The 14603-nt window shown below is 46.2% G+C and overlaps 1 protein-coding gene across 3 annotated transcripts in view; it reads left to right on the top strand.

Annotated features, from left to right (window-relative positions):
* The window catches only part of LOC136625193 (uncharacterized), a 78669-nt gene that overhangs the window by 18933 nt on the left and 45133 nt on the right, over positions 1-14603 (top strand). For all 3 annotated transcript variants that reach the window (XM_066599213.1, XM_066599212.1, XM_066599211.1), the window contains exons 2-3: positions 9040-9324; positions 12333-12587. In XM_066599213.1, coding sequence (XP_066455310.1) covers positions 9040-9324; positions 12333-12587 — 540 coding nt within the window. The remainder of the gene's footprint in view (positions 1-9039; positions 9325-12332; positions 12588-14603) is intronic.

Genomic DNA, 14603 nt, shown 5'->3' with positions numbered 1-14603 from the left:
GCACTATCCCTAGGCAAATGGGAATTCCACTGACAATCCATCTTAGGAGATCGGGGCAGGCACAGTACTAGTACATTTCTCCTTTTTCTTTGGTAGCGTACGTGGTTGGCATTATCGGAACTGGCTCTTCATCTTTTTCAAACAAGGGAAACGTTGGTGTCTGACAGGATGTGGAGGAGCATAAGGGCTTTACTAAGGCACACTCCCCTGTCCAATTACCCTCCAGGTGGGTCCTCTACCTCATGTCTCCACAAAGCCAGTAAACGTCTCCTAAGGACTGGACCTGATTCTGCATCTATTCCCCTCCTATCATACTGTAGGAGGAGCAATACCCGTTGGTGAGTTCCCCAAAAATCTCCCTCCACCCTGCCTATTTGCCTGGCAGGTGTAGTTTCCAGGGTAGTCAGTAATACTCTCTCCGGTGCAAAACACTTAAGTAGTTATAGAGTATCCCTTCTTCCATTTCTCACGGACAGTGTAATTAGCGGAAATGTTCGTGAAGAGACTAATAAACCACTCTTCAGCATCTACAGGGAGATTTAGGGGGACCATCCCCGAGTGTGGTCGGGCACTACCGCACACGCAACAGTTAGACTTGTTGCTCCTGTTAGCATTGTACCTCATCAACTCCAACCAGAGATTCTGGTCAGAGTAGCCAGTCGCTACTGTCAAGGTGTCCTCAAAAGGTAGGGTCGGCTATGATCATCATGTTCGTCAAGGTCTTTATCTTACGGCGGAGGGGGTTAATTATGGGCACGGGACTAAGTGAAGGCTTCCATTCGGCTGCATCTACCATATCCCTTATTTTAAACTTCCCTAAGGGATCTATCCTCCCGTACCGGTATGTCCCCAGACTATAAGTCTCCCCGTCCCCCGGGCTTGGATCTTCCATGGTTAGTGTAACAACCGCATTAAAACCAAGCAGCATACTAAGTTCAGCCTTCCAATACCTGCTGTCCTTATTATTCTCAAGGAGGGTTATACGACTAATTAGAGATTTCCCCGCTCTTATTTTTCTTATTTAAGGCACTTCGCGGTTTATAGGACTAGTCTGTTCCTGCGTTCCATCCCACTAATCCCCAATAACGGCAGTCTTCTCCCCAGACGTTATCAGTGGCGCAAACATATTGTATTCCCCGGGTATATAAGTCATATAACCAGCTGGACTGAGCTAAATCTGGCCTGCGGTGGGATCTTGCGCCTAGACACGGGACCACAGTACAATAGTCGAAGGAATATGCAGCTACTTGAGCATTGGACGAGTTATACTAGAAGGTAACCATACCCCCATATTCTTCCGACTAAGGATTCCAGTTGCTACCTTCCTCTCTCACTAGCCCTAACCAGAGTAACGTCTTTGGCACAACTAAGACTGGTCTCCCGGATCTGAAGCTTTCTTACAGTATGAAGCATGGATCCATGTAAGTCTTTCGGCTAGTTTCACAGCTGTGGCAGTAGTCAGAAGCACCTGGTAGGGGCCATCAAATCGGGGCTCAGGAGGGTGCTTCCTGGGGAACTTCTTGACGCACACCCAATCCCCAGGCTGCAAGATATGTGTCCCAGTGTCTGCCTCTGAGTCTGGAAGAGAACACCTGTGCATAGGCTTTGGTTAGTTCTTTAACAACGGAAATCACATACTCAGTCAACACATCAGATTGTAATTGTAACCACTGAGGATAGTAACGACCTAGCCTTGGGGCTAGCCCAAACAATCTCGTAGGGAGACAATGTATAATCCCCCCTGGGTTCATATCTAACACTGTATAAGGCTATTGGAGGACAGTCTTTCCAAAGTGGCGTCATTTTTAAGTATCTTACTTTTTAGCATGCCACTACGTCTCTCCACCTTTCCACTACTCTAAAGATGGTAGAGTATGTAAAAGGCCTGGGATACACCCAGAGCAGACATGACATGTTACATTCACCTGCGAAGTTTATACCTCTGTCTGACTCTGAATCACCTCTGGTACCCCATATTCACAGTTTACCTCGTTCATGAGCTTCTTTGCGGTTACCTACTTGTTTACCTTGGTAACAGGGTCGGCCTCCAACCTGCAAAGATATCAACAACAACAAGCACGTAGTCATACTTCCCAACAAGTGGGAGCTGAACGTAGTCAATTTGCAATCCCTGAAATGGGTAGAGTGGTCCCGGCAAGTGTGGTGTGGCAAATTTACTTCTGCCCTGACTTACCCATGGCATAGATCATGCTAAACCGGACAAATGATGCAGCAGCTACAGAGAACCCAGAAGTCGCCCAACCTCTTTCAAGCGTCGTCGTCATTACTGCTTTACTAGGTGGGTCTTTGCGTCCATCAGCTGGGCCATCATGGGATACAGGAACTGTGGTGGGCAAGTGCTGTTGACTGTTCACCACACGCTGTCCTGTTTCTGCTGCTCCCATACTAGTCCATTTATTCTTTCCTTCCTTGCTGGCTGGTAACTGTAAAAGTCTTTAGCATATCAAAGTCCAAATTTTTGTCAATGTCCAAAGTTTTTTACCACTGACTCATGCTGTCAGTATCTTTTCTTCTTTCTTCCACGGCTTGAGGGCCGCTGCCTTTGCTGCGCTGTCAGCGAGGGTGTCGTCTCTCGCCTCTCCAGTGTAGGACTCGGTGCGAACTCTCAACTTTGTCAGGTAGAAGCAGGGCCTCCATGCGACTCTGCACCGCTGCACCATACTCAATTGGTTGTCCTGCTAAGGTAAAAACTGTCTGGCCTTCCATATTGGGCCGTAATCATGAGCTGTGCCAAATGCATACCAGGAGTCAGTGTAAAGGGTTGCCGGTCTTACCTCTCGCCACTCTACTCGCCTCAGTGAGGGCCTTCAATTCCGCTTATTGTACTGTGACATGCGGAGGCAGAGCTTCTGCTTCTAGGACATCTTGTTGTGTGACCACTGCATATCCGATGTGGAGTCATCAATCCTCACCCTGGTACCATCTGCAAAAAGCTCAACATATGCATTATCAACAGAGGTTCTGATAACTGTTTGCATACCTGCAGTTTCTTACTGAATTAGTACTAAATAATCGTTCTGACGTTCTATTTCACATGGCTCGGAATCTTGTAGCACAAAATCATTTATTTATTTTTTTTTTCAAACCCAATAGCTGATCTACAACACCTAGATCATCTATGACCCAGATCACCTATGCCTCCCCCCTTTTGAACCGCAATACTCAATGGAAAAAGAGTCATTGCGTTCAAACTAGTAAACCAAGAGGCACAAAAACAAGCACTTTGTAGGTCAAGGTGACATTGTATGCAGCGAAGTCTGAGCGAAAATCTCCTTAAAAAAAAATTTTTTCCTTTTTTTCCCTTTCAGGTCGCAGTTAGTATTTTTTTAACACAAGGGGGCGACACACAATTCAAATTTTACGTCACCCAGTGTAATAGTATTTCAGGGTATGGCCAGCGTTTAGCTTTTACTCTCCTGTCGGAATATAATTATAGCTTCAGTGTAAACTGACACTAGAATATACAAAAGACTTAAAGAAAAACTAAAGAATATGGATGAATTAACATCCTACTCTGGGCAATTCAGTCCCTCTTTCTTCACATAAAAAGTAAAATTACTTCACCAAATTGCATGAAAAAGTTTGCTGGGTGACTATAGTGAAATTATTCCATCTGTAGGAGCCTTCCATAACATCATCTGTCTGAGTATCCATTGGAGAAGCGGGCAGTGGAAAACAGAGCCCCTGGGAACATGAGAGAGCGTCCCCTGTCATGTATTCCCGGCCTCTGCCCCCCATGCATCAACTCCAATCTTCCATGCACTATAAACCAGCTTAGTCATCTACTATGTCCCAAGCTGCATCTCCACAAAGGTTTATTTCCCTGAACTTATCACACATCCAAAGTGGCCACATCTTGGAGCGTAACAAAGTCTGGTCAAACAAAACCTTTGTTCAGACAATCATGATGTTAGCACTGGATACAGTGGCATTGGGAAATATAGGCTTCCCAAATGCAGCAAAATGGCCGCCAGAGGCAGAAAGGGGCGGGGCTACAAATCTCCCAAGTGAGGCAAAATGGCTGCCGGAGGAACGGGCGGGGCCAGGGGCAGCAGCACTCCCAGGTGAGGCAAAATGGCTGCTGAGTAGCAGCACTTCCAGGTGAGGCAAGATGGCCGCTGGAGGAGGAAAGGGCGGGGCCAGGTCCTGTCCCGGATGGGGAGGGACCGGAAGTAACATCACACACCCTGAAAGTGAGCACATGGGGGGAAATAACTTCAGGGTGGGGGCAGGCCTCACTACATTTACTGCAGAGTCACACTATGTTGGATTGTAAACATTGCAAGCACGGCCGCCATTACAGGGAGGGGCTGTAGTCAACACAAAGACATTACATTGTTCATAAGCAATACACATACCCCCCTACATGCTTTCCCCTCTTCAATCTCTCAACTATGTTATACCTCCTTCTAGCAATCTAAAAACACATTTCTTTCTGCTAGGCTTCCTGCTCATCTTCTGAAAACTTTCTACAATCTATCTTATCTGTCTATAACCTGGCATTTCTTTCTGCAACTTTTCCTGATCCTTTCCCATTGTTCAGTAACCAAATCACAAGCTCTATGACCTTTGTCCTTGCTCACTTTGCTCCCCATTCTCTAAACAACCTGCGTCTATGCCTGAACCTTCTCAATCTGCTCAACTTTATGCTACCTGCTTATTCTATTCTATTCAAAGTTTCTGGACACAATAGTGTTTCTCTTGTAAAATCTGCTTTCTTCAAATCCTTCCCATATAACCCCTCTTTCCCACTCAGAAAAGACAAAGGAAACAGAAAGGGTTAATTGAAAAAGCTTTCAGTTCACTCTCTTACCAGCACCCCTCCCCCAATAATCAACACTGCACATTCTTTCTATAATACCAGACAGACGGGATTACTGGAGAATACCCACAACGGCTCAAGGTATATATATATCTCATCCACCTTTATATCAACCAACCTCTACTAGTAATCCCCAAGAGCACTCCTTGTACACGATCTAGACAGGACATTTAGCTATACACAGAGACTGACGATTATTTTCAATGACCAAAACCTCAATAATATTCTGGAGAAATCAGCCGTCACAAAGCACGGCTATACTTCACAGTATATACCTTTCCACATATGAGAACATAACACGCTCAATCATAAAGTTAAGTATACGTATCATAAATCTTCCTAACCTCACACTAGTTTTACCTAGGAGCACGTGTCACTGGCGTGTTCCCTCAGACTTAAACAGCCGAGTCCGCCCTCCCGACACATTAACCCTCACAGAATTTATCTCTTGGTCTTGTATACACAATTTTTAACCGTCTCAGACATAATATACACAGCATACAAAATACCCCTTGAGCAGGTTAAAACGGTGGTCTTTTTTCCGAGTAAGAAAGAACTATATTACCTGCCTTTCATTGATTTATCACTCTGGATCAGGAACAGGCAGAAAAGCAGTCAGAACCCAGATCACATCGGTAGATTTACATAAAGCAATCTTACCGTGTTCTGTAGATTTTCGGGCCCCTGAGTTCTGCGTGCCGTCTGCCGATCTCTGTATTTTTCCAGAATGAAAGAAATCAAAATCTCTTAACTCGGTCCACCCAGGAGACGCCAATTGTGCTGGATTACGGTTTCTCCAGCAGGCTTTTGGGGTATTTTGTCGCTTCCAAATTGAGTATCGTGTGCACACATCATCGAACCAGAATCAGACACCAATGTTGGTCTAAAACTGGGAGAGTCTCTACCATGTGTAGAGGCTCAGGCTTTTTATTATAACACATGACAACCGCCCTTCAATGGGCGTGCAACAGATTACATCAGTAACATATAAGATTCTCATTTGTCGGTTCATATAGAATCCCCCACCTCTCTGCCCACCCCCTCCAAGTGTTGAGGTGGTATGGACTTCGTCCTCTAGCTGAAGTCATCTCCGTGTAGTGATGACTCATTGTTTACCTAGCTTCAGGATGAGGAGTGGAAGGGGGCTAGACAAACACTCAGTATTAAACACAGGATATAAGGATATACACAGAGACTATGGCCCTTAACTCTTAGAAGCTGGTTGTGCAACTTGTGTAACTTCTATGTACTTAACTAACATTAGATCAGACATCCATTGTCTAGCAAATACTATGATTAGATTGTGTGTGTGTGTCCTTTAAACTCCTGAGCTAAAAGTCATTACAATAGCAAAATACATTTGGGTTATATTAATCGATAGACATTTTATAAATAATCATCATGTCTATCACAGCAGGAAGTACCACACCCAGCCGGCTCAATCAATTAACCCTCCACCTCCTGTGGAGCTGTGGTGCTAGGAAGCCTAGAACTACAGATCCCAGCAGCACACGCAACAGTACCTCCCCTTTAAAAAAAGGGGCCTCTGGACCCTTTAAGCATAACAAAAAAAATTATGCAACTCCTCCAAACCGCGCACGTGTACAGGATTTATCTAAAAAGGACCTGACACCAAGGCAAAGATGGCAAAATGGGAGAGAGAGTAAGGAAATTACCAAGCAGGGCCACTGCGCCTTATGCAAAAGGCCATCGAACAGTAGCCTACATAGAATATGCACAATCCAGAGGGAAAATATAGCTACCCTCCATACTGACATAGCGTAAACAGGACTTATCACTACGGGCCTGATGCGGACGCCAGCCAGTCAGCAGGAGAAGGCAAAAGGCTCAGGTAGATACCAAACAGGGGTCTACAGCAAATTACGTCCACTGGGCGCACCACGCCACAAAACAGACACCGGAACAGGAACACAGACTGAGATGGAACTCAGACACAACATGCATGTCATCAAAGTTGTATGGAGCCACCAAACCCACCGTACGAAGGGAAGGACCGCCAGAACACCTATCTGGCCTATAAGGAAAATTGTGGCCGGCATCACCAGCTCGCACCACACACAAAATCAGATGTTCGGAGGCCGCACCTTCCAAGGGAAAGGAGAAACCTGCGAGTGGCTACACTTGCGCGGTCACCGCACCACACATACTGAGTGCACCACCCCAGAACGCCAGGAGGGCAGGAACAGCAGGTGTCCAAACCATCTGCGGGGAAGTACGGGGAAACTTGCTCCAACAACCGCATGCAACAGACACTACAACACAGAGTGTCTACCATACATATGAACACCAACATCCTCAGAACAGGACTATCCACACCTGATATCTGACCACCTGCGCAGACACTGGACCTGTCACTGTTCACACACCACTTAATGCATACCAAAATAGAACATACTAACAGATGTTGCATAACATAACATACAACATAATGCACATAACATACTAGCATAGCAACATATTAACATCCTATACCATACCAACATAATGCATACAACATAGCAACATAACATACTAACATAGATGCTGTACAACATAGCTAAAATATAGCATACAACATAATGGATACAACATAATGCACCCCCTTTTGTAAGTTGGGGGGGGCATTATGTTACAATCGTGTGGGCAGACAAAGGACGGGGCCCACACGATCGTGACCAAAGGGACACACACGGGTTTCAAGCAAACTGACCCTGTGCTCCGGGAGGTAGACCTGGCCCTACCTAAGCGGGGACATTGCCCCAATAAGGGCAGCCCAGCGGTCTTCAGATCCGGGCCCTAGCTAATCCTAGGAGCCACGCACCAGAACAGGATGCATTCACATGACAGACCCAGAATACACCGCATACAACATGCAACCACTAGTAACGGATAGGAAGCTGAATATAAATACCAGGTATTAGTTGACATGTTGTACAATATGTGGAAGCTAGCAGGCCACGTCTCGGCTCCTGGTTATACTGCTAGTCCCTACACTAACCAGGAGCCCAGCAGAACCGGACAGAGTTCACACAGCACGCTGCAACAGGACAGGACACAGATTGCAGGTCACACAGCAAGCTAACACAAAACTGACAATTTAAACGTACATAAACCAGGTCACACTGCAAACCTCACCAGACAAGCATTCATGACTGCTCACCTTAGGGGCCATACAGAGACTGACTAGGAGCTGGGTTTATATGTGAGCACAGATCCAGGGGATTAGCTGGCAGGAAGTACCACACCCAGCTGGCTCAGTCAATTAACCCTCCACCTCCTGTGGAGCTGTGCTGCTAGGAAGCCTAGAACTACAGATCCCAGCAGCACACCTAACAAATACAGGATGTAACTCATGATCAGTGGGGGATAACTAATGGCCTGTATTTCCGTACAATGGTATTATTGTATCTTGTCACCACCAGAAGTGTGGGTGGTGACAAGATACTTGGTGCTGGACAGGGGGGTGATGCCCCCTGTTTCTGATAGGCTGTTTTTTCTGAGGCTCACAGTAGGCCCTGGCACTCAGCACCGCACTGCGGTCTCCTCATACCACGTGTGCTGCTGGCCCCGCTGTGACTGTAGGCGACGACTGTGGCCTCCCCCCAGCAGCACTGCAGTGGGTGTGGGCTCCCCTTACCGGGGGAACTGTCATTCTCCCCTGCGGCTGCAATGTGAAGATGATTGCCTCCACTCCCTTGTAGCGGGCATCAAGGAGGAAGCGGAAAGGCGTTGGTCCGCACATGTAAGCATTGAAGAGTGGGCCCGACTCACATTTGTTTGCCGGCATCACTGTAAGTCCCCCCACATAAAGAAGCAGGCTGTTCCCCTGGCAAACAGTGCAGTGATTTTTGCCTTGCCTGGAGGGTTAGGGCTAGTGTTGTTTGGGTGTAAGGCTTAGATTATTTGTTCTAATAATGTACGGCTAACAGGTACACTAATCCCTAACTGTCCAGCCAAGGCAAAAATCACTACACACTGTGCTGCTAGAAACTTTGAGAGTCACCAATCAGGAGCTAAGGGTGTTACAGGGGCGTTCCTGCATCCAAGCCCTGTGAAACCCCTAGCTTCCTGGGGGTGACAAGATACAATAATACCCTGTACAATATGCAGCCTTGGGTTCACTCATCACTTTCATCTGTTGGGGGTTGTTAGAATTGTTTTTTGTTATATTTGTGATCATTTGTATTTTTTTTCAGGTTTGGAGCCGATTAAGGAATGTCCTGGCAACATAGTAACATTTACAGCAGCAGCATCTGCCCGACCCTTGGAGATCAATTGGTTCAATTATAGCAGTAAAATCGTAGAAGTGGAAGAGGGGAGGGATCCATTCTACTACACTTGTCAGGGCAGATGTATCGTAGATCTACCACAAAGGACACTCATCGTCAAGAATGTGTCTCCGGCAGACAGTGGAACATACAGAGCTGCGGTTTTAGTCGGGGGTACATTAGAGGACACAATCTTCAGACTACTTGTGGACGGTGAGTGCTGAGCTGGCATCTGTTCATCACTTTTACTAATAGTTGGTGCGCCCCTTCATGATTTCTGTATGGCTCATCAGACCATAAGCACACTGATCAGTTTACTACCGGTAGGAGCCATCCAATGGATACCGGTGATCACGGAAAAATTAAAAAAAAAGTTTAAAAAAGTTAAAGTTTCAGCTGCCCTCATAAATCAAATCCATGAAGGTAGCTGAAAATACTCACCCCCGTCCTCCGTGATGTCCCGTGGCGATCTGCACCTGCCGCGGGCTTCTGCGCATGTGCAGAAGGATGGAGAGCCCGGCAAATTTAAAATCTGCCTGCACCCAGCTGTAAAGATAGCCAATTGCAGGGAGATGTCTGTATGCGGTTTCCGGTCAAATAATTACTGTTATCCATCAGATAACGATGATCATGGAAAGTTAAAAAAGATAAAAGTAAAAAGTTCAAGTGTCATTTTCCCTTCGGATCGTATCCGTAACAGAAGATGAAATTACATAACTAAAGTCCCCGGATTTGTCCCCTGATGGGATCTTTATCCGCGGATCTTACCCCAGCCCTTACCACATGTGCCCTTAGCAGGAATTGCAGTCAGTAGGACAGGGAGCATATAAGCATATACTCACCTCTCCCTGCTCTGCTGTGGCCCTCGTCGCTGTTCCAGGTCTCCCCTCTGCTGTCACATTTATAGGCTTCCCCAGCCTATTTATGGGATGTCTATATGCCCATCTATTTACATCAAGATCTGTGACTATAAAAGGGGGCATTCTTTATGTCTTTCTTAAGGTTTCTACACCGACATAGAAAGGGGGTTCTTTACTGTAAGAGCAGTGAGACTATTGAACTCTCTGCCTAAGGACGTGGTGATGGTGAACTCGCTAAATGAGTCCAAGAGAGGCTTGGACGCCTTTCTTTAGTGTAATAATGTTACATGTAATTGTCACTGATTACTTCAGAGGGGTCGATGATCAAGAGATGATTCTGATTACTAGATTAGAGTTGGGAAGGAACACTAACATAAATTAGAAAATACTCACCTCTCCCCGCTCCCAGCGTGTTCGGTGTTGGCGTTTAGGGTCCTCCCTCCTACGTCATATTTACAGGCTTCCCCAGCTTGTTTTCGGGACGTCACAGGCTCTGCAGCCAATAATGGAGTTGAGTGATTGATCGCTGAGCTCTGTCATTGGCTGCAGTGCCTGTGATATCCCGTAAGCCGGCAGGTCTGCAGCCTGTAAACAAGCACACTGCTGCTGGACACAGCGGGAGCCGGGAGAGGTGAGTATATACTTATATGTTATATTCGCACAAGGAGAGCTGGGTTTTACAGAAGAGCTACAATTCAGAGAACCCCATTAGGTTCCATTGCTGTATACTGTAGATAAGGAGCATCAGCATACTATACACATAGATAGTACCGCTGGTCACCTAATAATGCCACTACACCATGCACCCAAACAGTGCCTCCACCAAGGAGTTCCATATCAATTGTACTGCCATACCATTCACACAAATTGTACAATAGACTGTAGATATAGGGAGTGTGTATGTGTATGTATGTATATATATATATAAAAAGATGGGCAAATTGGTTGTAAATGTTTTTGCCGTTCGCAAGATTTGTGTGAGCGGACATGCGGATGCTGCATGGGTTTGAATTGATGCGGAATGCTGCGGATCGTACGCATGGAAGATGATCGCAGATTACGCAATTCAAACACTGTTGTGTGCAGCTGGTCTGTCTCTCTATCTCATTTCTATCTCTCTCTGTCTCACTGGCTGTCTGTCTCTCTGTCTGACTGTCTCGCTGTGTGACTGGCTGGCTCGCTGTCTGTCTCTCTTGCTGTCTTTCTTTGTGTCTCTCTGCTGACTGTCTCCGTCTCTATTCACTGCTTGCCATGTGCCGCTGTTTCTCTTGTCCCCTCACATTCAGTTGCACTCTTTGCCTTCTCTCCCCTCCCTCTTGTAGCGGTACTGACTGTCCCTCCCCTGTGCACTGATTACCATCTCACTGTTTGCCGGCGACGGCTTCCTATCAGCATTGTTTAGCAACGCAACGCTAAACACTCTCGCGCGCGCTGACACAGCAGCACTGCCATAGACATTACAATGTAACTTTCACCTCGCCGGACTGCTTGGACTGCTCGCTGGAGCTATTAAACTGAAATTTAATGATTTTACGGCGCTGGTGAGCCTGTTCCTCATCTAATGACACTAAAATCAGACACCAAAGTTAAAGCAAAGGGATCAAAGTGTGGTGTAAGAAAAAGCATGTAGGCTTATTTATCCAACTACTAACTTGTCTGTGTGTGTGTGTGTGTGTGTGTGTGTGATTCATCCCTGGTGATGTCATTGCTGCGGCCCCAGGTGACATCATTGAAGGTCCTACAACATATATAAAACACTGAGTCTGACCGACAGAAGAACAACACAGTTAGGGCTCTTGAAAAGGGGAGAACAAAAATAACAAAATGAGAATACAACTAAACCGCTATTATGTCAGACACAATTCAGCAGTCCTGACAGAACACACTGACCTACCTCCACCACAGAGATCCGGTGGGCTGAAGGACCTGTGGTGATGTCACTGCTGTGGGAGGAGCCAAGCTGTGTTTGTCTTGTGTGGTAATCAAGCTGCTGTGTGTGTGAGGTGTGGGGATCATAATGCATGTACCATGTAGCAGAGCTGTGTGTGTGTGTGCACGCATGTACTATGTAGCAGAGCTGTGTGGGGTATTACGCCACAAGAAACACTGGTACTATAATGTCCTAATAATTACTAGTATTAGATATAACAGATTACATGGCGGAGGACTGCTCGCTGGTAGCGCCATTTTTTTCTCCTCACTTGAAGCCCCTTTGCTATGTTTGTCATATTTACACAATCTTGTGAATGTTGTTTTATGAAACACAGATGGGGGCGCATGTGAGCAGTGGGGAGGGGTTCACATAGTTATTTGTGCAGTTTCATGCTCTGCCAACATTATTAATGGATTATTCTTCTACAGATCCTGTTTGTAGCGTCACGATCGGTAACACGACTGTCGAGAATAATGTTACGCTGCAGTGCGTCTACTCCTGCTCTGGCGCCGCTCCTGCAAAGTGCAAATGGTATAAATTGGACAGTGGAAATTACCGCAATGTGTCTGACCGGTGCAACATCACCGTGCATAAGGAGGAAAAAACACAACTATACAAGTGTGTCGCCTGCAATGAGGCCTTCAACAGTTCTGCCACCTTCACAGTGCCCAGTAAAGAACCAGGTGGGTGCGGCTGGTGTCCGTCAGTCTAGGGGTGGTCTGCCTGCAGCTGTGACTGGTCATTATTATTAATGAGGAGGAGGGATTCTCATTATACCTGCAGTAATGGAGTATTTATCACAGCACTCATGTGCCAAGTCAATGTGCCAGCTGTGTGCCAATGTGTTGGGTCCCTCAGACCAAGGTTATTTACTTGAATAGGAAATACAGGGCAGCGCCAGTCTGTATGCAGGAGAACCCATTTTGTAAAGCAGAGACACCGGTGTGTACAAGAGAGCTGTAGTGCAGCAGGCATGGATCCAGTGTGTCACTGACTAACGCTTCATGCCCACGGGCGGGTCAGATTCCGTGCAGGGAATTCCTCATGGAATCCAGCGTGACCAGCGAGCTTCATTTACCCGCATTTCCCCGGCAGCGGCATCCGCATGGATTCCTCCACTTCCAGGTTCGCTGCACTGCACATGGCTCCCACGGCTCGCTGTCGGACATGCGCAGTACAGGATTTTTTTTTTCAAATCTGCTTTCCCGCGAGATCCGCGGCACTTCATCAATGGAAGCCGTCCCTGCAGGATCCGCAGTTTTGGGAGATGAATGTTGTCCCATTCTTGTCTGATGTAGGATCCCAGCGGCTCAGCAGTCCGGGGTCTTGTTTACCAGATATTTTTTGTTTCATAATGTGTCAAGTGTTTTCTATTGGTGAAAGGTCCATCATCTCCGACTCTTACTGCCGGCGGCCGGGTCAGAACCCAGACTTTTCTTCCCGGAAGTCATGCTGTTGTGATGGGTGCACTATGCTTACCATTGTCTTGCTGAAATATACAAGTCCTTCCCTGAAAGAGATGTTGTCTGGATGGAGCAGATGTAGTTCTAAAACCCCTATATACTGCTCAGCACTGATAGTGCCTGTCATGATGTGTAATCTGTAGTGCCGCTGTACCACATACATGAATAGTCCTGTTCTATCCCATTCCTGTATTCTATGCATAAATAGTACTGTTGTATGGTACATATGCAGTAAATGGTACTACTGTAATGTACATGTAAATAGCACCACCATACCTTACTCATAACTAGAACTGTCATACCGTGTGCCTGAATGGCACCACTATACTGTACGCATAAATAGTAATGCTGTACTGTGCACTATACCACACATGTAAATAGTGTTGTCACATGGCACACAAATAGATCCTCTGTGCACTTAAAGGGGTTGTAGTATTTCTGTAAAACGCAGCTCCCCATGTACTAACATAACATATAATCATATACTCACCTCTCCCCGCTCCCAGTGTGTTCCGCATTGGTGCTCCGGTTCTTCTCTCTGACCTCATATTTACAGGCTTCCCCAGCTTGTTTTCGGGACGTCACAGGCTCTGCAGCCAATAATAGAGCTAAGTGATCGATGGCTGAGCTCTGTCATTGGCTGCAGCGCCTGTGACATCCTGTAAGCCGGCAGGTCTGCAGCCTGTAAGCAAGAAGAGGTGAGTATATACTTATATGTTATGTTAGCACAAGGGGAGCTGGATTTTACAGAAAAGCTACAATTCATAGAACCCCTTTAGGTTCCATTGCTGTATACTGTATATAAAGAGCATCAGCATACTATACACATAGATAGTACCGCTGCTCACCTAATAATGCCACCACACCATACACCCAAACAGTGCCTCCACCAAGTAGTTCCATAGCAATTGTACTGCCATACCATTCACACAAATTGTACGATAAACTGTAGACATGAGGAGTGTATATGTGTGTGTGTACATATATGATGTATCTATATGAATACTCACACTGTTGACTTGCTGCACTTTTTTCTTTTTCTCCATTTTCATAAATGTATACCACATTGCGTGGTGGAGGACGGATCGCCGGTACCACCAGTAGTTTCTCCTCACTTGTAGCCCCTTTGCTTATTTTGTCATATTTACACAATCTTGTGAATGTTGTTTTATTAAACCCAGATGGGGGCGCATGTGAGCAGTGAGGAGGGGTTCACATAGTTATATGTGCAGTTTC

This window comes from Eleutherodactylus coqui, chromosome 4 (assembly GCF_035609145.1).
Source record: "Eleutherodactylus coqui strain aEleCoq1 chromosome 4, aEleCoq1.hap1, whole genome shotgun sequence".
Lineage (NCBI taxonomy): Eukaryota > Metazoa > Chordata > Amphibia > Anura > Eleutherodactylidae > Eleutherodactylus > Eleutherodactylus coqui.
Note: the sequence above shows the minus strand (reverse complement) of the source record. Positions and strands in the feature narration are given on the sequence as shown.